Raw genomic sequence first — 25,757 nt, 5'->3', positions numbered from 1 at the left:
AGAAACGCTAAAGTAATAATGAATATTTACCTTCTCAACGTGTAGCTTTGATAATTCCTCTGGAATCTCACAGTAATCATATGTCTATCAAAGTAAATGAAATGAATATAAAAAAGAAAAAATATGCATGCATATACATTGTATGTATGTTTGTAAGTATGTTATGTATGTATGTATTGATGTATGAATATCTATATGTATGTGTGTATACATGCATGTATGTGTGTATCTGTCTGTGTGTCTGTCTGTATGTATGTATGTATGTATGCATGCATGCATTTCGAACAAGTAAAGCATGCACAATATGTCATTATTATCATCATCATCATCATCATCATGTTGGAAAATCCTATCTGAAACAGTTATGTTTGTAAAGTATACACAGAAAATTAAATTAGATTATTTGCTCTTTATGTATTTACAGAATTATGCTAAATCCAAACTTGTTACCAATACATTTATTTTAAATAATAAATAATTCAATAATTAAATTTCCAAAATGTTAGAATCGCAATGCAATGAATAAAATCATTATTTTGCTATTACACATTGTAATTACAGCTATATGGTGTCAGACACGCCGATTAATGAGAGAGTAAACCCACCCCGCTACTATACCATGGGCTGCTATTTTCGATTAGCAGCGAGGGATCTTTCATATGCATCATCCCACAGACAGGATAGCACATACCACAGCATTTTATAGACAAATGGATATACTGACGGGGTTCGATCCTAGACCGACCCGCGCATCGGGCGAGCGCTTTACCACTGTGCTACATGTGTCAAGATAAAATAATTGTTTTACAACAAACACACTGGTGATTTTTAAGTGCAGTATTTTCCGTTCCAACCAGTGGTCCACAACTGGTTCATCAAAGGCCGTGGTATGTGCTGTCCTGTTTGTGGGAAAGTGCATATAAAAGACCATTTGCTTCTTATCGGAAAGAGTAGCCTATGTGGCGGCAGCGGGTTTCCTCTAAAGAAATTTGTCAGAATGACCATATGTTTGATTTCCAATAGCCGATGATAAGATAAAAATCAATGTGCTCTAGAGGCGTCGTTAAATAAAACAAACTTTACTCTTTTTCTAAGTGCAGTATGAAATGAACTTTGATCCAGCCGGATGTTATTTGGTATAATGCTACCTTAATAGATGGGCTTACTACACTCCCCAATGATCTAATGCAGCCACCTGTCTTGTGAGGCCACCTTTCACACTTTGTTCGGTGGTTACTTAACGAAGGTGAGACTATACCTTCTTTAGTTCTTCTTGGTCATCGTCAGCCTCGTAAGAGCCATTCTGTTTTTGAAAAAAAAAAAAACATATACTGAACAAGGGTATTTCTCATATCTGTGATCTCGTTAAAGAATATGGCAACATTTAAACTTTAACAGCATTTAATAACTTGTATGAATTAAAATAATTAAATGTCGTTTTTTTTCCTTAGAATATCAGGGAGTTATTAACACTCTTAAGGCTTACCTTAGGAAAACAAGACTAAATAAAATAGAGACAAATATTTCTCGAGATTACTCTGGCGTTCAATGAAAACTTTGTTCTATCAGAAATGGGTCAAACTATATTATTACTAGATGTAACCCTATCCCCATTTTTTTTTTTTTTTTTTTTTTTTTGTTTTTTTGATGACATCCAGGTAATATTATCAATTTCCAAAAAGAAGCTAATGAGAGATATGAAGTCGAAAATGTATTTATTTTTGTAAAAACAATCTTAAATGTTTCACCAAGTGGTCAGTATAATCATTCTCTCTTTGAACAAGCTTAATTTTGTATCTTTCTTTACGCGTCAGCGATCCACGTATTATTGACGTAGATATAGTAATTTTAGTTGTTCAGTCCGAATATTCAGTCGCATATTCGAATATTCGAATAGCTGGGGGGGGGGGGGGGAGTAAAGGGACATACCCTAGTTTCAACCCGTGAAAATTAACACTAAGTTTAGTTAATCTACAAACCTGTACAATATTCGGATAAAGTTACAACTGAGTGAAACATGAGTCTGTGACTTTGAAATGGTGAAATACCCTCTAAAAATAGACTAACACTCGACTCCATAACTGTTACTTCTCAGACGCACGTGCGTTTTAAAAAAAAATGAGAAATGCATTTTGTGACATTAAAAACACCAGGATGACCAAAAAACAACACTTCGAATGTATGGAAATTGATAATCTAAACCATAAAATCTAAGTAAAGTATGACTTCAGTTATTAAAACGGCTCTAATAATCAAAAATATGCCTTAGTGTTTAAAAACTAGGGTATGTCCGTTTAAAAGTCGAATCTGGAAATGGACTCTAATTGAGATGCATAAGCCACCATTCACATTCTTCGGTGGCAAATTACACTATACCTTCTTTGGTTCTTCAATGTCGCCACCATTCACGTAAATTCCATTCTGTGTTTGAAGAAAGGAAAAAAAGATTTACTGGTTAAATATACTGAATAACAAAAGAAACGCGATTATATTAATATATGATATTTTCAAGACTGTCAAAATTAACCTAAGTTCTTCATAAGAGACAAAAACTGGTGGGATTTAAACTGAATAATTTCAAATAACATTAAAGGAAACTAAATTAGTGTTTGCGTTACTTTTCCTGTTCAGTATAACTGACCTGTATTGTAGCCATGCCACTAGAAAGAAAAGGAATGTTTTAAAAGGTCACATCACAAAATTTTAAAACATGATTATTTAATGTCTAACATGATTATTTCAACATGTGTGTGTGTGTGTGAGAGAGAGAGAGAGAGAGAGAGAGAGAGAGAGAGAGAGAGAGAGAGAGAGAGAGAGAGAGGGAGAGAGTGGAGAGAGAGAGAGATTAAAGCCAACAGGATATCAAAATACACTTACAGACAACAGTAACTTGGAAAGAATAATTATATTAAGTGAAAAACGAAAGACGAGTCCAATGCAACTGCACTAAAACGTAAAATACTGCCACCTCTATTAAGCGGCCACCTTTCTAAAGAGGCCAGCTTACTGTATTTCCAAATTATCTAATATAGTAGACATCGACATGTGTTAAGTAGTCTCCTGTCTTACCAGGCCGCCTTTTACACGTTTAAAGGAGGTAATATACCAAAACAAAAATTTAAAATTTAAATCTGAAAAAATACGAATGTGTCAAAAGCATTATTCAGTAGCGTATATCTGCACCAGAGTGAATTTACAAAAAGCTATGATAGAGTTGTAAAGGTGCACCGATCTCGTTGGAATAGTGGCTTAAGGCTTGGTAGGTACTGGGTTCGCCTCTCGGTAGCGGCACCCATCTAGAGTGAGTTTTAACGATTCAGTGGGTAGGTAAGTGTAAGGCTACTGCGTCGATTCCTCTTTAACTAACCACTAAAACATTGTACTAGACAGACAGTTCACCTAGTTGAAGTATGTCTCTGGGACAGCGTGCTTGAACCTTAATTGGAAGGAAGGAAGGAAATGTTTTATTTAACGACGCACACAACACATTTTATTTACGGTTATATGGCGTCAGACATTTGGTTAAGGACCACACAGATATTGAGAGAGGAAACCCGCTGTCGCCACTTCATGGGCTACTTTTTTCAATTAACAGCAAGGGATCTTTTATATGCACCATCCCACAGACAGGGTAGTACATACCACGGCCTTTGATATACCAGTCGTGATGCACTGGCTGGAACAAGAAATAGCCCAATGGGCCCACCGACGGGGATCGATCCCACACCGACAGCGCATCGAGCGAGCGCTGTACCACTGGGCTACGTCTCGCCTCTAATGAATGAATGAATGAATGTAAAGTTGTGAAGCCATAACACACTGTCAGTCCCTCTGTCTACAGACGAGAGGTGGTCTTGACCACGATATATATGGTTTCAACCACGACTGTAGGTCAGATCAGGTCATAGGGCGTTACGTGCACATTCAGAACAAGCTGTTGTAGCGCATGCCTGTCTTGGGCGCGAGAACCGGCCTCGGCCGGCTCCCCCGTCCAGGACAGGAAAGGTGTGGGGGGGGGGGGGAGGGACCGCCTGCACTGGCAGGTGCAAGGGAGCACCAGCAGCCCGACCAAGGTCGGTAGCAGGCGGGGGTACGACTGTAACATGACTGCTACTTTTATAGCACACCAGTACATGCTACAGAAACCTTTGTTTGTAGCTTCCGTATGCAAAACGACGTCTGGATATATATATACACGGCTGTCTTTATAATTGTGACGGTACATGCTCTTAACTTTTGTTTTCGCCTGTGGCGATATTAATTGTTTTAGAAGGCCGTGTGCAGTTCCAAATTGCACTTAGCCCAAATGGGCAATTTGTTACGTAATGCCTTCGCGCGATCGGGCATTCTAATACACACCCAGAGCAGGTGTGGAGGCCATGTGGCTAGTAGTTACGTAATATCTCCGGTAGTGCTGTTTATGGCCAGGGGTTTGGTCGCGGATTGGCGACAGCCAGACTGACGATCAGAGAGAAATATACCGACTCTGGGAGAGGTGGAATATCAGATGATAGGGGGAGGACCGCCTTGTACCCCCAGGCGATATTCTGTTTTATAATAAATAGCTAGGGTTTAGAGATATCTCAGAGAACCAAAAAGGAAGGCTTCCCGGGAACGTTGTCAATTTGGACTTTGGTAAATATATTATTTCTGCTCTGTTGTATAACCTTGATGTGATTGATGTGACTTTAAATATTTTAATACTGTATTATATCAATATTCTTTAGACAGTGTCTTCGGTCATCTGACGAAGTAAATCGTAGACTTTTTGTTCTAACATTATACGAGTATTTGGTAATATAAAGCTTAGCCAGTCATCCTAGAAGACCTAGGTAAACTGTAGGTTATTGTCTTTATTGTGATAGGTACCAGTATTAAGTCTGTATTACAAGGTTATTGAATGAGTAGTTAGGGTTAATTAAAAATTAACCAGTTAGGAATAGTGTTGTAATTCCTTTATTAATTAAGTTCCCCTAGAAGCGTTTCTCAATTTATCACACGTGCGGGTGTTGTGTCACGGTGAAGTGATTAGCATATTGTGTAAACTAGACACCTAGAGATTAACTAATTAAGTGATCAGTTCTGGGTTGTTATTATTGTTGTTATTAATTAACTACGGCGGCAGTATATTTGTCAGCGTAGGTTAATACAGATTCCAAAGTGTATTGTGTTTTTGTTGTGTTTTCTAGTGAACTAAACGTGCTATAATAATATATACTATATATAAGATCGTATATCTGATCATACCTAGACGAGCCATACTAGGGTTTAACCGCCTGTTACAGAGAGATCTAATAGATATACAGTTAGGAGAGATATTTGGACAATCGTGTTTTATTCAGTTACGGGTATTATAGAATCCCCGTGACAATAATGATATTTCAAGCAAAGATATTTAAGTATTTTACAAAAATATTTATCAGATTACTGACATGTAAGAAGGTCCTTTAATAAAGGTTAGGCTATACCTCATCAACGTATCCATGGCCACCGTCATTCGCATATATTCCATCCTGCTTAAAAAGTAAGATGAAGATCATTAGATAAATAACATACTTGTATTGCAGCTATGCCACAATTATTAGGTTCTTCAATTATGACAACACATTTTTCCATTTCCAACAAAAATGTATTTACCGATGGCGCATGCCGTAAACGTTTATCATACGTTACACCATCATGTATTTAAAAGATAGTTTTGCACAACTTTCGAAATTCACCCCTGATGGTTGTTTTATTTTGCTGTTTGTTGTTGTTTTGTTTTGTTTTGGGGTTTTTTTGTTTTTTTGTTTTTGGTTTTTGGGGTTGTTGTTGCTGCTGCTGATGTTGTTGTTGTTGATTTGGGGGGGTGTTTTCTTCTTTCTTTTTTTTTTTTTTTTTTTTTTTTTTTTTGGGGGGGGGGGGGGGGGCGACGTCAAACAATATTTTAACTGCTACAAAGAAAAAAGTTAATAATACTAATGAAAAATGTGACAACCATCCTCAGTGTTGTGTTGGGATAGATAGATAGATAAATAGATGGATGGATGGATGGAAGTATGGGTTGATGGATGGATGGATGAATAGATGGATAGAGGGATATATAAATAGATATATAGATAGATAGATAAACAGACAGACAGACAGAGAGATAGACAGACAGATACATACATACAATATATAGATATTCATACATCAATACATACATATATACATTCATACATACATACATTCATACATACATTCATACATACATACATACATACATACAGATGTATATACAAAATATATTTACTAAGCAATAAGTATAAAATACTAGTATTACCTCGTAATGTCCTGTGTCTTCAACCGGGAAATCATCATATTCCTGACAAAGATAGAACATCAAGTAAAATATCTCAGGGATGTGTTGTTTGTTACCGATATACAACAAAACAACGTTGGCAATAGTAATTAATAATCAACTAGCCGTAGTACGCTGCAATTGGTGTAGTGTGGGCGGGGCCACCAGGGCGGTTGCCACGGGCGCAAAATTCTGGACAGGTGGAAGGGACTAGGGGAGTGCTAACAGTCCACTGGTTAGGGGGCGCAATACTGGCCTTTCCCCTGACGTTGGCAACCCACGCTACGCCACTGACGCCATACGCGTCATAGCGTGCAAATATGACTAAATTATGTATGGACTAGTGGGCATATACGAAAATTTTACTTACAGTTTATTTTTTTAATGGGTCTCCGCGGAAAGGACACTCGGCCTACTCGGAAACTTTCATTTCTGCCTAAATTGTACTCTAAATTTGCTATTGTTAAAATGTAAATCTTACGTGTGTGCTGTTACAAAATGCAGTGATTAAATTCCATTATTATTATCGTTACCGCCCTCATTGCAATCAGCCGTCAGTCCAAAAATATTATTTCGACTGTTGTAAACCTATTATCAAAAAAGCCACCTCTAAACCTAATGCATAATTTCTGTGGGACGAATTATAGGTCATCAGACAGCAACATTGGCCCTCGGCTGATGCTTGTTTTGTGTTGGGTTTTATTTCAGTACTATCAAGGAAACAAGTGACCAAATAATAACGAGACCGGCCTTGGTGGCGTCGTGGTTAGGCCATCGGTCTACAGGCTGGTAGGTACTGGGTTCGGATCCCAGTCGAGGCATGGGATTTTTAACCTAGATACCGACTCTAAACCCTGAGTGAGTGCTCCGCAAGGCTCAATGGGTAGGTGTAAACCACTTGCACCGACCAGTGATCCATAACTGGTTCAACAAAGGCCATGGTTTGTGCTATCCTGCCTGTGAGAAGCGCAAATAAAAGATCCCTTGCTGCTAATCGGAAAGAGTAGCCCATGTAGTGGCGACAGCGGGTTTCCTCTCAAAATCTGTGTGGTCCTTAACCATATGTCTGACGCCATATAACCGTAAATAAAATGTGTTGAGTGCGTCGTTAAATAAAACATTTCTTTCTTTCAAACAATAACGAAAAACTTGGTAGTCATCTTTAATCTTGGTTTCTAAACACGTGTAGAGTTTCTGACTGAGAGGATATAAACTGTTGGCGGTGGTGGGGCCTTCACGAGTTCAAAATATTGGGCTCGAGTACTTGAGGGTCAAACTCGACCCGGACGCGAACACCCGACACTTCCACTACATGATGGTGAGACTAAGGAATAAAGTGAAATAGTATTAAATATCTTAACTCCATACTCATAGCTCTGTAATGTAACCGGCGGCAAGCATATCGTCGGCAAAATGACAAAACTTCGTAACTAACTTTTCAAAATTTTACAGGAGAGCAAAAAAAAACTGAATATTTTTCGAAAAATACGTTATTTTGTTATAGTCGTTGTTATGCGAACATATTAACAGTTAATAGTGATAACTACTTAATAGTGGGTGTACCATAGTTACGGCTACGTCCGAAATTAGGACGTTTTACCCTATGTGTCAGGTCTACAAATGTACTTACGACATTTTACACCTGAAATGTCGTTGAAAATGTCAGTTACGACATTTTGATCTAGAATTTAACACAGGTTGAAGGAATGAGGCAAAATCTATACATGGATTAAATACACATACATATATAATAACTGGTTTTATTTACATATAATCCATGTAATGTGTGAACATAATGCAATGCTGAGCGTCATGTCCACATTCTAGCTTCCCGCTTTGTAGATACGACGTTTTGTCATTTTGTTCCTTGGACCAGTTATAATACGACTATTTGTCATGTCACAATCAACCACTTTCTAATAGGCCGATAGTTACGATCTTTTGACAAAAGCAGAATATGAACATTCTAACTCTGGAAATTCCAAAAAGTGATTTCTCGCCAAAAGCGTAGTTACGACCTTTTGTCATTTCGCCGACGATATGGCAAAATGATGTAAAAGAAATATAATTAAACGAGAGTGTTCTTCTTTGCATGGGTACTCGATTCCTGTGAACGGACTCGAGTCTTGCTAGAATCTGTCCGTTCCCGAGTACTCGAGTACTCGTGGAAACCATTAACTTGCTTCTCGGTGCTGTACAACTGATATATCACAGCCACTAAGTACAGTCGCTACAGCAACAGCTGATTTCTTCTCTTACACTGACTTATTAAGCTATATCCTTGGCATATAAGCCCGCGCATATCAGTCGTGTTGCCAAGGCAATAGTTCTGAACTTAAATTTAAGTATATTCATAGGAAAGGAATAGTTTGTTTAACGACACCTCGGCACATTGTAAACTACGACTATTTGAGGGTCTAACATATGGTTCTTTTGATAATTGGTCGAGAGAAATAAAGAGAGGAAACCCGCATTTAGTCTACTACTACCTAATAAGCAGCAAGTGGGGTTTTTTATGGGCATTTTTCCTGAAGACAGAACAGTACCTACCACGGCCTTTTGGTATACCAGTCGTGGAGAACAGAATGGAACGAAAACACCCGAGTCTGTTGAGAGGGATCGATCCCATGACTGAATGTCTTCTGAGTAAAACAGGATACATTGCTATCATCGTTTTCAACTGGGGCGGGACGTAGCCCGGCGGTAAAGCGCTCGCTTGATGTGCGGTCGGTCTGGGATCAATCCCCGTCGGTGGGCACATTGGGCTATTTTCTATTTCTTGTTGCAGTCAGTGTACCGCGACTGGTATATCAAAGACCGTGGTATGTGCTACCCTCTCTGTGGGGTGGTGTATATAAAATATCCCTTGCTGCTTATCAAAAAGAGTAACCTATGAAGTGGCGACAGCGAGTTTCCTCTCAATATCTGTGTGGTCCTTAACCATATGTCTGACGCCATATAACCGTAAATAAAATGTGTTGAGTGCGTCGTTGAATAAAACATTTCCTTCCTTCCTCTCTAAGACTATATGTCAAAATTACCAAATGTTTGACATCCAGTAGCCGATGATTAATTAATCAATGTGCTCTAGTGGTGTTGTTAAACAAAACAAACGTTTCATGGCTTTGAAGTACCCGATGCTCACCTGTGAGGGGAGTGGTGGTACGGCTCGTCGTTGTGTGGGCACTGGTATAGACGTACCTACATCGGCAGGAATCTCCTGTAAGTGTCGAGGAATACGAATTAGCAACAATAACGAGTCCAGTGTATATGTGTATGTTTATCATGCAAACACTACTTGCAACAATAACGAGACGAGTATAATTACGTGCACAATTACGAGTCCAATATACATGTGTGTTTATCATTCCTACAGCCACTACTTGCATTGGCGTGTTATGATGACCGATTAAAGCAAAGTGATAAACTGATGGCAGAACCAAACAACCAAACAGCGCTTTTGGTGCAAAGAACACATTCAGATCTAAGCCTTTTGCAAGGATTTTATATTTTATGGCAAGTGTTAAGGGGGGACAGGCAAATATAAATGGTACTGGGGGAAAAGAAGATGTGACTGGGGGAGGGGGAGAGACACCATGGCCCCCATGCCTTCTGGGTACGTCAGTGAATGTTTTTCACATAATTTGGATCCCATGACTGTTTAGGTACCGCCCTCAGTGGTGCAGTGGTTAAACCATCGCACTAAAGGCGGGTAGGTACTGGGTTCGCTTTCCAGTACCGGCTCCCACCCAGAACGAGTTTAACGAATCAACGGGTAGGTGTAAGGCCACTACACCGACTTTTCTCTCACTAGCCACTAACACTCTGTCCTGGACAGGCAGTCCAGACATCTGAGGTGTGTGTGTGTGTGTGTGTGTGTGTGTGTGTGTGTGTGTGTGTGTGTGTGTGTGTGTGTGTGTGTGCCAAGGGCAGCGTGCTTGAACCTTAATTGGATTATAAGCAAGAAAATAACTATAAATGAAGACAGAAATGGCTATTAACACAGCGGCCGTGTATACAGTCACAGTTAATTAGGACAGGCTATCTACACGGCTGGACAATAAATATAAAATTTTACCTGGTTCATTGCTGCTTCCTCGACTTCTAAATCATCATATATCTAACAAAGTAAAAAATAAAGGTAGTAAACATTTTAAGAGATCTAAATAATCTAAGAACTGTGTTGTTTGTTACTGATATTTCTTACACACCCGTTGGTTAGAACATCATACGTTATTGTCACGGGAATCCTATAATACCCGTAACTGAATAAAACACGATTATCCAAATATGTCTCCTAACTGTATATCTATTAGATCTCTCTGTATCGGGCAGGCTACTACCCGAGTGGCCCGGTGTAAACGGAATGCAAGTCCGTAGGAACAGTGGTCTGCCCGGACTTAGTCTCCTAGGAATGCAGGTCCTAGGTCTAATATACCTAGGAATGCAAGTCCTAGGACTTATGTTCCTTAGGAATACTGGTCTGACTGCCAGGATATCAAGTCCGGGCCGGACTTGCATTCCTGGACAATCAAAATTTAAGTCCGGTCGTACACATAAAAATTAAATTATAAATGTAAACAAAACGAAAAACAGTTTCCTTTTGGGTTTATTTAATTAACTTAGGATACTAGCGCCTCTCTTTATTTAAATATTTTTTATTTATTCCAATATTTGTTTGTACACATTTTGTTGACCTTATTACATGAGCAGAACCAAGGTCTTTATTCATTGCGTATTGTTCCAACTAATAAATGTTTAAACATTTAAAAGTAACTCAAAAACATTTACCATAATTCGAAGCATATTAGTACTCGCAAATAAGTATAACTTGCCCATATGATATACCAACACAATTATCTGTTAGGCATTATATACATGTATTGGTATTTGATAATGATAATGATAATGATAATAATAATAATAATAATAATAATAATAATAATAATATTAATATTAATAATAATTTAACTATAAAAATGTGATATTTGCGTTACATACATTATCTTTTTATTATATAATTTTAAGTTTGTGCCTTTCTGTCAATAATGTTGCAGGCGCGTGTACATAGGGTGTGGGGTGGGGTGGGGTGGCGTGTTCTAAACACCCCTCTTCAAAGCAAATTTATTGACCTCTCCCCTGCATAGCTTACTGAACATGTGCCTGCTTTGTCAAGTTTGCTCATTTTAAAAATTAATTTGGTCTAACATATGACATATCAGACTCTAGCCTCTATGATATCTTAGTCCCAACAAACCATACCATCGATAAACACACATGTTAAATGGTTTTCATTAATGTTTATCAATTAATAGAAATATCAATGACTAAGAGTGGGTTTTAGCAGCTCAATGGGCTACTACTCCGACTAAAACAAAACAGTAATCCCTGAACAATTATCATACTGTCAATAATATGCACAAACAATTTACAAAGATCCTTTTAAACAGACTAACTACACATGACACTTTTACACCTGACCGTTTTGGTCGCAACAGGCATTCAGACTCCCTTTTTGGGAGAAGGGGTGGGGGAGGCATGCTGATCATTATTGCTCGAATGAAACGAAAATGTCCGAATCTGGAACACAACGTATATTTATATTCGCATTACTACCAAGATGCTAAATAGGATTCAAAACAAATCAGTCTGCATTTTTACATGGATTACAACTAATATTGTGAGTAAAATTATGGAATTGCATGGTGAAGATTTTAGGCCAGCTCATTTTGCCCGAACGATGCCATTGCTCGCCCACCACCCCCACCCCCACCCTACCCTCACCCGACTCTCACCTCCACCCAGTCTCGAACGCTTATGATGTTCCTAACGGCCAGGTATAATTATACAGAGACCCTTTCCCCAACTAATATCTTATGCTTTTTATGGTCGAAACTGCCATAAGGCAGTCAGTCATAATTAATTTCAAGTGTTTTGATGCTATTTTTAATTGTTCATCAATAAAAGTCAAACTTATTCCTGTTGTAGTAACTGATCATTATAGTACTAGTTATAAATAAAGAAATAAATTCCAGAGGACTAGGAATACTAGGATTGAAAGTCCTGTGGACTAGGAGTACCTGGAATAAAAGTCCCACGGACTTACATTCCTCGAAATGCACGTCCGACAGACTTAAATTCCTAGGAATACAGGTCCCACAGACTAGGATTCCGAGGAATGGAAGTCCGATCGGACAAAGATTAGAAAATCACAATTAATCAGATTGTGACTTACCGTCAAAATATAAACTTACAAAACATATTATTAAACATTATGCTGGTGCATATAGAAATTGTCTTTTGTTGTTCACCAAATGTTAGTTTTTTTTGGAGAGTTACCAGTTTTCATATATATATTTTTAAAACAATTTTGGGCTACATATTGAAAGGGGGGGGGGGGGTATATTTCTTCGTGTTGAACACATGGACATATAGCCTACTTTATATCTGTAGTTGCTTTATATACTTTTGAAAAAAGCAAGATATTCGTCCTACTTCAATATTGTAACAAAAATGTAAGACGATTACAAAAATTCACTCACGTGTCTGATCCACAAGTCTATGACGTAAAAAAAGAATTAAGTTGATACTCAAACTTAAAAATATTTTTTGACATGGAGATTTGAACCCACAATAATCTTAAGAGACTCGTACACTTATCCATCACACTACCAGGGAAAGCTGCCAAAACCTTTGCAGAGTATAATAAACGGACATCTAATTTGCCGGACTAGTATTTCTGTCACTGCTGTAGAAGGAATTTAAGTCCGGTAGGAATACAAGTCCTAGGATAAAAACAACTTAAAAATAAACCAGGAATGAAAGTCCGGGTAGGACTATGGTTCCTAAGCTATGGAGGTCCGATAGGACTACTGTTCCTTGGTACCTCGGTCCTACGGACCTCGGTTCCTACGGACCTGCGTTCCTTTTACACCGGCTCTAGGAGTGATCAGAGATAAGATCTTATATAATATATATATGTAGCACGTTTAGTTCACTAGAAAATACAACAAAACACAATACACTTTGGAATCTGTATTAACTCTAACGCTGACAAATGTACTTGCCGCAGTAGTTAATTAACAACAACAATATAATAACAACCCAGAGCTAATCACTTAATTAGTTAATCACTAGGTGTCTAGTTTACACAATATTCTAATCACTTCACCGTGATACAACACACACACGTGTGATAATTGAGAAACGCTGCCAGGGGAACTTAATTAATAAAGGAATTACAACTCTATTCCTAACTGGTTAATTTTTAATTAACCCTTAAATACTCATTCAGTAACCTTGTAATACAGAATTAATACTGGTACATATCACAATAAAGACAATAACTTACAGTTTACCTAGGTCCTCTAGGATGACCGGCTAAGCTTTATCTTACCAAATACTCGTATAAATATATTAGAACAGTGAAGCCTACAATTTACTTCGTCAGATTACCGGAGACACTGTCTAAAGAATATTGGTATAATACAGTATTAAAATATTTAAAGTCACATCAATCACATCAAGGTTATACAACAGAGCAGAAATATATATTTACCAAGTCCGGTCTGAACTAATATAAGTCGTTCAGTTGGACCACGTCCGTTCCCCTGGATACTTCCAATGTTTCTCCCTCATATATCTAAAATCCTATCTATTTATTATAAAATCCCAGACTGGTCCGGAGACAGTCCGCGGGACCGAATCTTATGATGTGTATTTTTCCACAGCGACCAAGACGGTATATTTTCTTACAAGCCTAGACTGATCGACGCCTAGTTCGCTAGAGATACCATGGTTGCGTGGAGGTATTACGTAACCACTCTCCACATGGCCTCCACACCTGGTCTGGGTGTGTATTGGGACGCAGGCCTACCACCGTCGCGCGGGGGTATTACGTAACCAAGCTGCACACAGCCCTCTAAAACAATTAACATCGCTACAGGCGAAAAGATAAGAGCATGTTCCGTCACAGTTATTTTTGACAACACATGGTTGTTTACACACGTACGTGTGTTAACAATTTCAAGACATACGACTGGCTGCTCCTGGGTGATGACCAGGTCACCACTGTCATTCATCCAATGAAAATTACACGATGGAAATCGATTACATTGTGACGTATAGTTAACCTGACAATCATGGGTCTGTGACGCGTAAATTAGTTACAAGAGCAACGGCTGTAAATAACTTTTAGTCGAAAATGATGATAAAATTTCTTAAAACCAGGTTTTTGAGGATATGTAAGAAATAGTATAATGCATTCGTGTCCGTTAGATACAATTTATCTCACATCTCGTTGTTTAAAAACGTATGAAACTCGCTTTCGCTCGTTAGATACATTTTAAAACAACTCGTTGTGAGATAAATGGTATCTAACGGCCACTTATGTACCATTCTCTATATATTTTCAACAAATGGTAATTATTAATAACTGGCCATGATACTTTGCATACACGTCCGAGCGGGCCAATGCGACAAAATCTCATAACAAACACGGTGATTACGAATCTACCATCAATTTGCAAAGTTATCCGATTCTGGAAGTTTGTGTTCCGAAAAAAAAGATATATCACTTTTTAATTACATTGGATACGCTACTTATTATTGTGTTTCTGGACGTCCTAATATATGTATTAAATATGTATTGTTTGAAATGTTTGGTTTTGTTTAACGACACCACTAGAGCCCATTGATTTATTAATCATCGGCTATTGGATGTAAAACATTTGGTCATTATTGCATATAGTCTCAGAAAGGAAACCCGCTACATTTTTCCATTAGTAGCATCCCACAGTCAGGATAGCACGTACCACAGCCTTTGATATACCAGTCGTGGCGCCCAATAGTCGAGAAATAGCCCAATGGGCTACGTCCCGCCCCCAATATACTAGTATGTATTAGTCCAGATTTTATCTTAAGATATTTTGATTAAAAGTAAAGTAAAGTTTGTTTTATTTAACGACGCCACTAGATCACATTGATTTTTTATCTTATCATCGGCTATTGGACGTCAAACATATGTTCATTCTGACACTGTTTTTAGAGGAAACCCGCTGTCGCCACATAGGCTACTCTTTTACGACAGGCAGCAAGGGATCTTTTAGTTGCGCTTCCCACAGGCAGGATAGCACAAACCATGGCCTTTGTTGAACCAGTTATGGATCACTGGTCGGTGCAAATGGCTTACACCTACCCATTGAGCATTGCGGAGAACTCACTCAGGATTTGGAATCTGTATCTGTATTAAAAATCCCATGCCTCGACTGGAATCCGAACCCAGTACCTACCAGCCTGTAGACCGATGGCCTAACCACGACGCCACCGAGGCCGGTATATTTTGATTAATAGACTATATGAAATTATTGGGTAAGTTAAATATAGTTTGGGCTACTACAAACATTAGACAACCAGAAAGAGTGACATCACACAATGGACATGTTAAGACTGAAATTCGAAATAATAAAATGTAAATACAGTGAAACCCCTCTAAGCCGGACCTTTTGTAAAGCGGAATTCTCTCAAAACCGGACATTTCTTTTACAGTACCTTTTCAAATATCAGTACGGTCCTGTGGTCCGGTTTATGTTATTTTCATAGTTAAAAAGACTATGTTAGTTTGGATTATGTTACAGAGGCTACAAATTTAGAATCGTCCCTTTGGCTGGAATGTGACTTATTTATTATATTACAAATGTATTAATACTAACCTGATCTTCCGTAAGTATCTCGGAAGGTGGTGATCGTATGCCTGCTGCCATCGCTGGAATATACAACAAACAAATGAAGGGTCAAAGGGAAGAATCTTTGATGGTTAAAGACATAGTCAGTATTATATATAAAGGTCGTGTTTGTCAAGGTCACAATGAGCCAATACAATAGAAACCTATAATTATAGTAGGCCATTAAAGGGACATTCCTGAGTTTGCTGCATTGTAAGATGTTTCCGACTAATAAAATATTTCTACGATTAAACTTACATATTAAATATATTTTCTTGTTTAGAATATCAGTGTCTGTATATTCAATGTGTTTCTGATCGTCTTAATATTTGTAAGAAGCCCAAACTGGATTTTGTCTTCAAATAATTTCGTACGTACGAAAAAAACAATCTTTTAGGAAATAAGATGAAATTTAATCTAGTACAAATATTAGAACGACCAGAAACACGTTTAATATACAGCCACTAATATTTTATGCAGAAAAATATATTTCATATGTAATTACAATCGTTAAAAAGTCTCTGTTAGTTGATATCATCTTAAAAAGTGCAGCAAACTCAGGAATGTTCCTTTAAGGGTTGTTGGTAAAGCATGTTTCCTTTGGTATTATTGGTGGGAATCAGTTGGATTCTCATGTTTGATGATTGGTTAGTTGAACCAACCAATCATCGGTTATGATCGGTTGTCGATATTTTAAACCTTGTTTTTTTTTTTTACTCAAGGTTAAAACTTGCTGACACCACTGAAGCGTATTGTTACTCAAGGTATCTAATGGATACAAACGATAAGAATGAAAATACTACACATGTAAACCTGTCACATTTATTTTTTTATCTGAAAATAAACTTTCGTTTCAAGTTAAAGGAAGAACTTCTTGGTGGGGTTTTTTTGTTTTTGTTTTTTGGTGTGTTTTTTTTTTTTGGGGGGGGGGGGGGGGGGGGGGGGGTGTTTGGGTTTTTTTTTAATCATGTTCATATGCTCCGGTTCCCTAGGAACTTTTGATGCTCTCAAAAGCGTCAAGAACAACCGGTTGTTATAAAATAAAGATTATTGGTGAAACGCTCGGATCTCCCAAGTTGAATTACCCGACTCGACTTGTAAACTTTAAAATTGAAAAATATAAAATTATCAAAACTATGACATCACAGGTTATTCGCTTGGACATTCTAAAATATATTTACTATGAACAAACAAATGTTTATATATTGCATTTCAGAATTACGCTCTGTTTGATTGCAGGTGCTGGAACGTGAACTAAGAACTACCAACGTTTGGCTTAACAAATACCAAGACCTGCATATTTGTTTATATACATTCACATAATTTCTACTTTGAACTGTTCAAGTATATAATATATTTTCCTTGATAAAGGCATCCACCGAGGCATGAACTTGTGCTAATTTTAGAACCTTCGGCCATAATATGATGTAGATCGTATATAGATTGCACTGTATAGTCAGTCACTCGTGACTCAATAACCAAACCGCGTTCAGTGAACACGTGAGCTCCGGAATTTTACGAAATGCTCCCTAGAATGGCTTTTGGCGAATGTAACGGAGAGGATATCAGTCAAATCGTTAGTGAGTGCAAGAGACAAAACTTTGGTACTAAACGCAGACGAGCTGTAGTCTCTTTTCTTTCCTTTTTTTTTTTTTTTTTTTTATTTTTTTTTGGGGGGTGGGGTATTCTTTGTAATCACACAATGCCAGTTACCAGTAGTATAATGACTTTTTGTACTCACAAAGCTATCTTAAGCTCACGTAAGCAAAATTGTATTGTCCTTGCACGTCATTTTGCATAGCATAGAGAAATCGCAATGTTGCGATAGTCTAGTGCATTAGGCCGTAACTGGTGAAGGAAAGGACAGTTATCCCGCAAAAACTAGGAATGCATGGCATTTTAGTTTAGATATGCCCTTCATGTTTGTCTAGTAGGCATGTGGAAAGACACTAATTATAATCAATGTGCTCTGATTTTTTTACGGCCAGCCACTAACCCTCCCCCCCCCTCCCCCACACACACACACACACACACACACACACACACATACACACACATACCGTCTATTTCAGGCTAGGTATGACCATGCAGGCTTTATGACTGTCCGACCATCTTAGTACTAACAGCAAAACGGTTAAAACCAGGTAAAAATATTGGTTGGATATATTGCGTGATTAAACTTGACTAGGTATTTAAAGGGACATTCCCGAGTTTGCCCCATTGTAAGATGTTTCCGACTAATAAAATATGTCTACGATTAAACTTACATATTAAATATATTTTCTTGTTTAGAGTATCAGTGTCTGTATATTCAATGTGTTTCTGATCGTCTTAATATTTGTAAGAAGCCCAAACTGGATTTTATCTTCAAATAATTTCGTATGTACGAAAAAATATATTTTAGGAAATAACATAAAATTTAACCTAGTACAAATATTAGAACGACCAGAAACACGTTTAATATACAGCCAGTAATATTTTATGCAGAAAAATATAGTTGATATGTAATTACAATCGTTCAAAAGTCTCTGTTAGTCGATAACATCTTATTAATTGCAGCAAACTCAGGAATGTCCCTTTAACGTGTCCATATACCTCTGTGGTTTCGAACATGAGCGTGATTAAAAGACGAAACGTCCTACTGGGTGTATACTACCAAATCAAATGCCATAGACGACAACAGTAACATATGTGGCTAAAACTCCTACCTGCAACGTATCAACCAAAATAAACGCCACGGATATAAATACTACCACCCCTTACACTTAAAGTGAATCAGAAAAAAATGGGGGTCAAGCTGCTCGTTTCTGAGATAACGGGTAGCGTCTATGACTACCCTAGTTTCGCACAAAATTCGAGTACTTTTTTTTACAGGTACCCCATACATGTTTCAAGCACAAGGCTACTTGACACATTGGTACTAGATGAAATAAAATTGCACATTTTTTTTACCCAGATGAAACTATTATTTTTTTACAACCAACACACTCACATTTATAACCAATCACAGGACTTGTGGTGTTCACTTCTCTATCAAAAGTTCGGTGCACCTCGAACTTTGACCCAGCCGGAAGTTATTTGGTTTAGTACTACTTACTGTAGGAAATGTATGGAAAGTAGAACATTGCTATTTTGTACAGAAGCAAATTATTATTTTGTGTACTGATGATGGTGAAATATTCAATAGATACATGGCTTAATGTAACGTCACAAAGTTTTTATGCCAGTGATAACCTGCTCAATACCTACCGTAAGTAGCCTACTACCAACGGTGGTTGATTGCCACACCATTTTCATCGGCTATTGGAAAAAAAAGGAGAAAGAAATGTTTTATTTAACGACGCACTCAACACATTTCATTTACGGTTATATGGCGTCAAACATATGGTTATAGACCACACAGATAATGAGAGAGGAAACCCGCTGTCGCCACTTCATGGGCTACTCTTTTCGATTAGCAGCAAGGGATCTTTTATATGCACCGTCCCATAGACAGGGTAGTACATACCACTGCCTTTGATATACCAGTCGTGGTGCACTGGCTGGAACGCGGCTATTGGATGTCAAAACATTTTATAATTTTGGACACGTAGTCTTGGAGGAAATCCGCTACATTTTTTTTCAGTCAGCAGCAAGGTATCTTTCAAATGCACTTTCCAGCAGATAAGACAGTAATGTAATACCACGGCCTCTGACAGAGTATTCCAGTCGTGGAGCAGTTGTTGGGACGGGAAAAAGCCTAGTCGGAGAATGATGGCATTGAGGTGGTTCGGTCCTGCAACGCAAGCACTTAGGGCGAGCGCTAGTTACCAACTGAGCTAGAACCTGTTTCATCATGGTTAGTCCGGAGGGACGTAGTAAGTGTGGTTCTTATTACATAACCTATAAATATATATATATATATATATATATATATATATATATATAGCCTGTATTCAAAACTTGTGGTACCATGTTTCAACCGTTTCTCAATCAAAATAGTGCACCAAATGGACACAAACTCCCGATTAAAGTACTTGAATTATTATTAACAAAATAAATCTTAAACAACAATCTTAAAAAATATCCCGGCCATTTTAAATTTGCTAAGTGCAAGGAAGCAACTCGCCGTGCAGGTTAAGAAAAGTATTGACTTAACGTGCCCCGTGCACTACCTCATAGTAGGATGTTTTACTGGTGCGGTTTACAACCTGCGACAATTCAACACAGCTGGTCATGCCTGGAAGCTGGTACCAGGCGGGTACACCTCCGTGTATTGTATGAGTATGAAAGCAGATAGGTAGTAACAGTAAGGCACACATGTGATATATCACGCCTCAATGATCATATTCAGGAGTCCGCACATTATATCTTATTAAGATACCCGATAACAAGGAAGAAGGCCTACATCGAATAGAATATAATGTGTGTGTGTACTGTCCTGTGTGTGGGAAAGCGTTGTAGAGTGTCGTTTTGCAATAAAGTGCCGAATTGCAATAATAAAAATAAATCTACAAAGCATATCGGGTGAGAGAGAGAAAAAAACCGTTCTAGTTGAAACAACTGGTAGAAAGGTGTCAGAAACGAGTGCTGGGAAACAAATCCCGTCTAGTACACATTCCCTAGACGATGAACTCTATAATAAATATACTAACAGTGTAATTTTCCATTGTGTTGTTTTATCGGAATGATAAAGAAAGAAAGAAAGAAAGAAGTGTTTTATTTAACGACGCACTCAACACATTTTATTTACGGTTATATGGCGTCAGACATATGGTTAAGGACCACACAGATTTTTTTTTTAGAGGAAACCCGCTGTCGCCACATAGGCTACTCTTTTACGACAGGCAGCAAGGGATATTTTATTTGCGCTTCCCACAGGCAGGATAGCACAAACATTGGCCATTGTTGAACCAGTTGAGTGCGTCGTTAAATAAAACATTTCCTTCCTTCCAGTCTATATGAGCAATAACACAGGTATATGTCGCGTCCAGAATGAATGGATGAATGTTTAACGACACCCCATCACGAAAAGATGTTTGTTTGTTTGTTTTGTTTTGTTTAACGACACCACTAGAGCACATTGATTTAATAATCACCGGCTACTGAATGTCAAACATTTAGTAATTTTGATCTGTAATCTTAGGAAAACCGGTAATGTTTTTCATTAGTAGCAAGGGATCTTTTTATCAACCATCCCACAGATAGGATACCAGTCGTGATGCACTGGCTGAAAAGAGAGATAGCCCAATGGGCCCACCGATGGGGATCGATCCCAGACCGACCGCACATCAAACTAGCTCTTGACCACTGGGCTACGTCCAGCAGATAAGCCCTTATATTACGGTTATTTCGATATTTGGTTTAGAATGTAAACCCGCTGTCGCCAACTTAGGCGATTTCCATCATGTACCAGCATGGTATATTTAAAATGAGCTTTCCTGAGGAAATTAAATGGCTGTTTAACCACAATGGGGAGGGACGTAGCTCAGGGGTAAAGCGTTCGCTTCATGCGCGGTCAGTCTAGGATCGATCCCCGTCGGTGGGCCCATTGGGCTATTTCTCATTCCAGCCAGTGCACCACGACTGGTATATGAAAGGCTGTCATATGTATTATCCTGTCTGTGGGATCCATATAAAAGATCCTTTGTTACTAATGGAAAATTGTAGGTGGTTTCCTCTCTTAAGACTATATGTCAAAATTACCAAATGTTTCACATCCAATAGCCGATGATTAATAAATCAATGTGTTCTAGTGGTGTTGTCACGGGGATTCTATAATACCCGTAACTGAATGAAACACGATTATCAAAATATCTCTCCTAACTGTATATCTATTAGATCTCTCTGTAACAGGCAGTTATACCCGCTGTGGCTCGTCTCTAGGTATGATCAGAGATAAGATCTTATATAAAGTATATATTATTATAGCACTTTTAGTTCACTAGAAAACACAACAAAAACACAATACTCTTTGGAATCTGTATTAACCTACGCTAACAAATGTACTTCCGCAGTAGTTAATTAACAACAACAAATAATAACAACCCAGAACTGAGCACTTAATTAGTTAATCTCTAGGTGTCTAGTTTACACAATATGCTAATCACTTCACCGTGACACAACACCCACACGTGTGATAATTGAGAAACGCTTCCAGGAGAACTTAATTAATAAAGGAATTACACTCTATTCCTAACTGGTTAATTTTTAATTAACCCTAACTACTCATTCAATAACCTTGTAACACAGAATTAATACTGGTACCTATCACAATAAAGACAATAACCTACAGTTTAGGATGACTGGCTAAGCTTTATATATAATTATTTAGGACAGTGAGCCTACAGATTACTGCGTCAGATGACCGGCAGCACCGTCTAAATAATATTGGTATAATACAGTATTAAAATATTTAAAGTCACATCAATCACATCAAGGTTATACACAGAGCAGAAACTATATATTTACCAAAGTCCCGTCTGAACTAATATAGATCATTCAGTGGACGACGACCGTTTCCCCTGGATACTTCCAATCGTTTCCCCCCGATATATCTAAATCCTAGCTATTTATTCAAAACTCTCAGAGACAGCGAATATCGCCTGGGGGTACAAGGCGGTACCTCACGTATCATGTGGATTTTTCCACAGCCACCATGCCGGCATATTTTTCTCTGATCGTCAGACTGGCTGTCGCCATACCGCGAGCAATCCCCTGGCCATAAACAGCACTACCGGAGATATTACGTAACTACTAGCCACATGGCCTCCACACCTGCGCTGGGTGTGTATTAGAAAAGCTCGATGACCGTCGCGCAAAGGTATCACGTAACAAGTTACCCATCTGGGCTTAAGTGCAATTTGGAACTGCACACGGCCCTCTAAAACAATTAATATCGCCACAGGCGAAAACAAAATTAAGAGCATGTACCGCCACAGGTGTTGTTAAATAAAACAAACTGTTTTTGTTTAACAACACCCATTCACCAAGGAAACTCTGCTATATTTGTCATGGGTGTCGGGCAAAGGTATATCGAAAATAGAGATGCCCAGAGTCGAATGATCAGCTCCTTTGGCCTAAGATCTCTGACCTAACTTCTAAATTATTATTGCACCCCCCCCCCCCCCCCCCCCCCTCAAACGTAACTCACTCACTACCTTCCCAACCCCACCCCCCCCCCCCCCCCCCTTCCTGGCCCGGACTTAGTTGCTGGCGATGTCAGAGGCTAAGCCCATGACAGGCGTTTGCGAAACCTTCGTGGTACATGCGCACATTAAACTTTTATCTGGAGCGGATAAAAGTTTTTCAGGACAGTGTAGTTTTATATATTGTGGATGGAATGCGATGTATTTTAACATGCTCCTATACCACTAAGGTTTCGAGCATGTCTGTCCCGGACCCTGTCTCTGGATAGCCGGAGGCCTGATCCGGGACAGAATAGTGTGGATGGATCAATTTGTTGTTGTTTGTTTTTTTGTTTTTTTTATAAAGGTTATTAAAAAGGGCACTTCAAACTGACCGGGGAGGGAGGTGCTGACAACGGAAAACCAATAATATGCATAGTTCAAACTATATAAGGTGTACTGTTAGTAGTAATACGCAACTTGGTTTAGTCGTAAATTTACGTTTACGTGCACAATTAAGCTCATGACACATTGTATATTGTTAAATTGGTCCCTGGTTATTTGAGGAGGAAACAGTGCGTGACAGACATTACATGACTCAGTTTGTAATACTTTAGTAAATATGTCTCGATACTGAGGGGACAGTAACACAGTGAGACACTAGTCACACTACACATTAAAGTAAACCTTCTGACAACAGATTATGCCAAGTAGAAACTCACGAGAATTCTTCAGTCAAATTTATAGACGACTTTGCCTTCCTTTCGCCTTTGGGTAGAAATTGCGTCGAACTTCCTGGTTGCTTTAGTTTAACGTGTCTACATCGAACGAGAGACAAAGGGGTACTTCCTTTTACCCTCAAACGTTAAAGCACAATAGAAGCTTGTCGTGTTGATAAAACGTCGAAAAGAAAAAGGAAAAAACTTCTGAACATGTAACAAGCTATTCCACAATACGGTTAATCCAGTTTTAACTGCACAGGCCTACTCTTTGGTCATATATACATGATGCTCTGTAACAAAGCGTTAGTTACTATTTGTTTCTTTCTACATGAAATAGCGGAGTAACATTGAACCGTATCGGAGCGGAATATGGCCCAGTGGTAGAGTGCTCGATTCAGGCGCGATGGGTCGTAGGATTAATGAGCTACGGTGGACAGATCCGTTTGGGTTTTCCCGTTACAACCTGCAATCCACAGTTCGTGTGTGTGTGTGTGTGTGTGTGTGTGTGTGTGTGTGTGTGTGTATACTGGGGTGTAGCCAGAGAGGAAAAAACGTCGAGGCAAACCCAGACCTGTAAAATAAATATCAGTGGCATGGGAAAAATTAAATAAATCTGGGGAAATTCCAGACGAAGCAAGCACCTCGTCTGCCTCATGCTGGCTGTCCTGTCTTGTCTATGGTTAAAGTATATATATATATAAATGCTGGAAAACTTTCAGTGTAAAATTGCTGTTGAAATGTTTAGTTTGTTTGAATATTATTGAAGATTACCGTGTTTAAAGAAAATATTGTAATTTAATTTGATAGTACCATTCAAGAAATATGGATATGAAGTAAACATACGATATGACATGCTATATTTACTGAGTACGAAACAAAAACGATGGTACATCAAAAATTTGCTATCGACCTTAAAGCTCATTAATTAATTAAACATCATCTACTGGATGTTTTTTTATTTGATCATTCATACACATGGTCTTCAGATGAAACCCGCTATATGTTTTTAGCAGTAGAAAAGGAAACTTTATATGTACTTCACATTAAACCAAACCCTTTTGACAACAGATTATGTCAAGTAAAAACTCACGAGAATTCTTCAGTCAAATTTCTAGACAACTTTGTCTTCCTTTCGCCTTTGGGAAGAAATTGCGTGAAACATCCTGGTTGCTTCAGTTTAATATCGACAATATACAGTAGAAGCTAGTCGTGCAGCAAAAAATCAGATCAACGTAACCCCCCTCCCCCCCCCCCCCCCCCCCCCCCCCCCCCAAAAAAAAAAATGCTCTGTACAGGTAGGTAACAAGATAGTGTCTAGTAATCCTTAATACAATATGTTCAGTTCTATTTGCATGGGCCTACCTAGTCGTTGGTCTTACATGGTGTACTCTGTCAAAATGTTAGATAATAACATGTTATGGTCATCGCTTGCGTTTAGGCCTAGCAGGCTTTTTATCCTTAACATTTAACCGCATCAGATCGGGATATGGTCCAATGGTCGAGCGCTCGCTTCAAGTGCGACATAGATCGTAGTATTGATGTGCGTCGGTGGATAGATCTGTTTAGGTTTTCCCGTTCCAACCTGCAATCCACAGTTCATATATATGTCAAAGATCATGGTAAGTCGGTCCTGCCTTGTCCGTGGCCGTGTGTATAAACATTGGAAAACTTCCAGTGTAAAATTGCTGATGAAATGTTTTTGTTTTCTGAAGATCACTGAACAATGAATCTGTGTTTCAAGAAAATCTTGTAATTCTAAAAATAGTACCATTTACGAAATATGGATATGAAGTAAACATAATATAGATAATATATGCTATATTTGTTGAGTACGAAACAAAAACGATGGTGCGGTAAAAAAAAAATCAAAAAAATCTGCTGTTGA

The 25,757-nt window shown here is 38.4% G+C and overlaps 1 protein-coding gene across 1 annotated transcript in view; it reads right to left on the bottom strand.

Annotated features, from left to right (window-relative positions):
• Positions 1-24,973, bottom strand: part of LOC121383462 (B-cell linker protein-like) — a 38,184-nt gene extending 13,211 nt beyond the window's left edge. The window contains exons 1-9 of the mRNA XM_041513529.1: positions 24,963-24,973; positions 16,033-16,085; positions 10,401-10,442; positions 9,468-9,542; positions 6,305-6,346; positions 5,469-5,516; positions 2,377-2,421; positions 1,259-1,303; positions 31-84 (exon numbers count right to left, since the gene is read on the bottom strand). Of these exons, the coding sequence (XP_041369463.1) occupies positions 31-84; positions 1,259-1,303; positions 2,377-2,421; positions 5,469-5,516; positions 6,305-6,346; positions 9,468-9,542; positions 10,401-10,442; positions 16,033-16,083 (402 nt within the window). The 5' untranslated portion in view covers positions 16,084-16,085; positions 24,963-24,973. The remainder of the gene's footprint in view (positions 1-30; positions 85-1,258; positions 1,304-2,376; positions 2,422-5,468; positions 5,517-6,304; positions 6,347-9,467; positions 9,543-10,400; positions 10,443-16,032; positions 16,086-24,962) is intronic.
• Between the last annotated feature and the right edge of the window lie 784 nt (positions 24,974-25,757).

The sequence above is a fragment of the Gigantopelta aegis genome, chromosome 10, assembly GCF_016097555.1.
Source record: "Gigantopelta aegis isolate Gae_Host chromosome 10, Gae_host_genome, whole genome shotgun sequence".
Classification (NCBI taxonomy): domain Eukaryota; kingdom Metazoa; phylum Mollusca; class Gastropoda; order Neomphalida; family Peltospiridae; genus Gigantopelta; species Gigantopelta aegis.
This window is presented reverse-complemented; position numbering and strand designations above follow the sequence as displayed.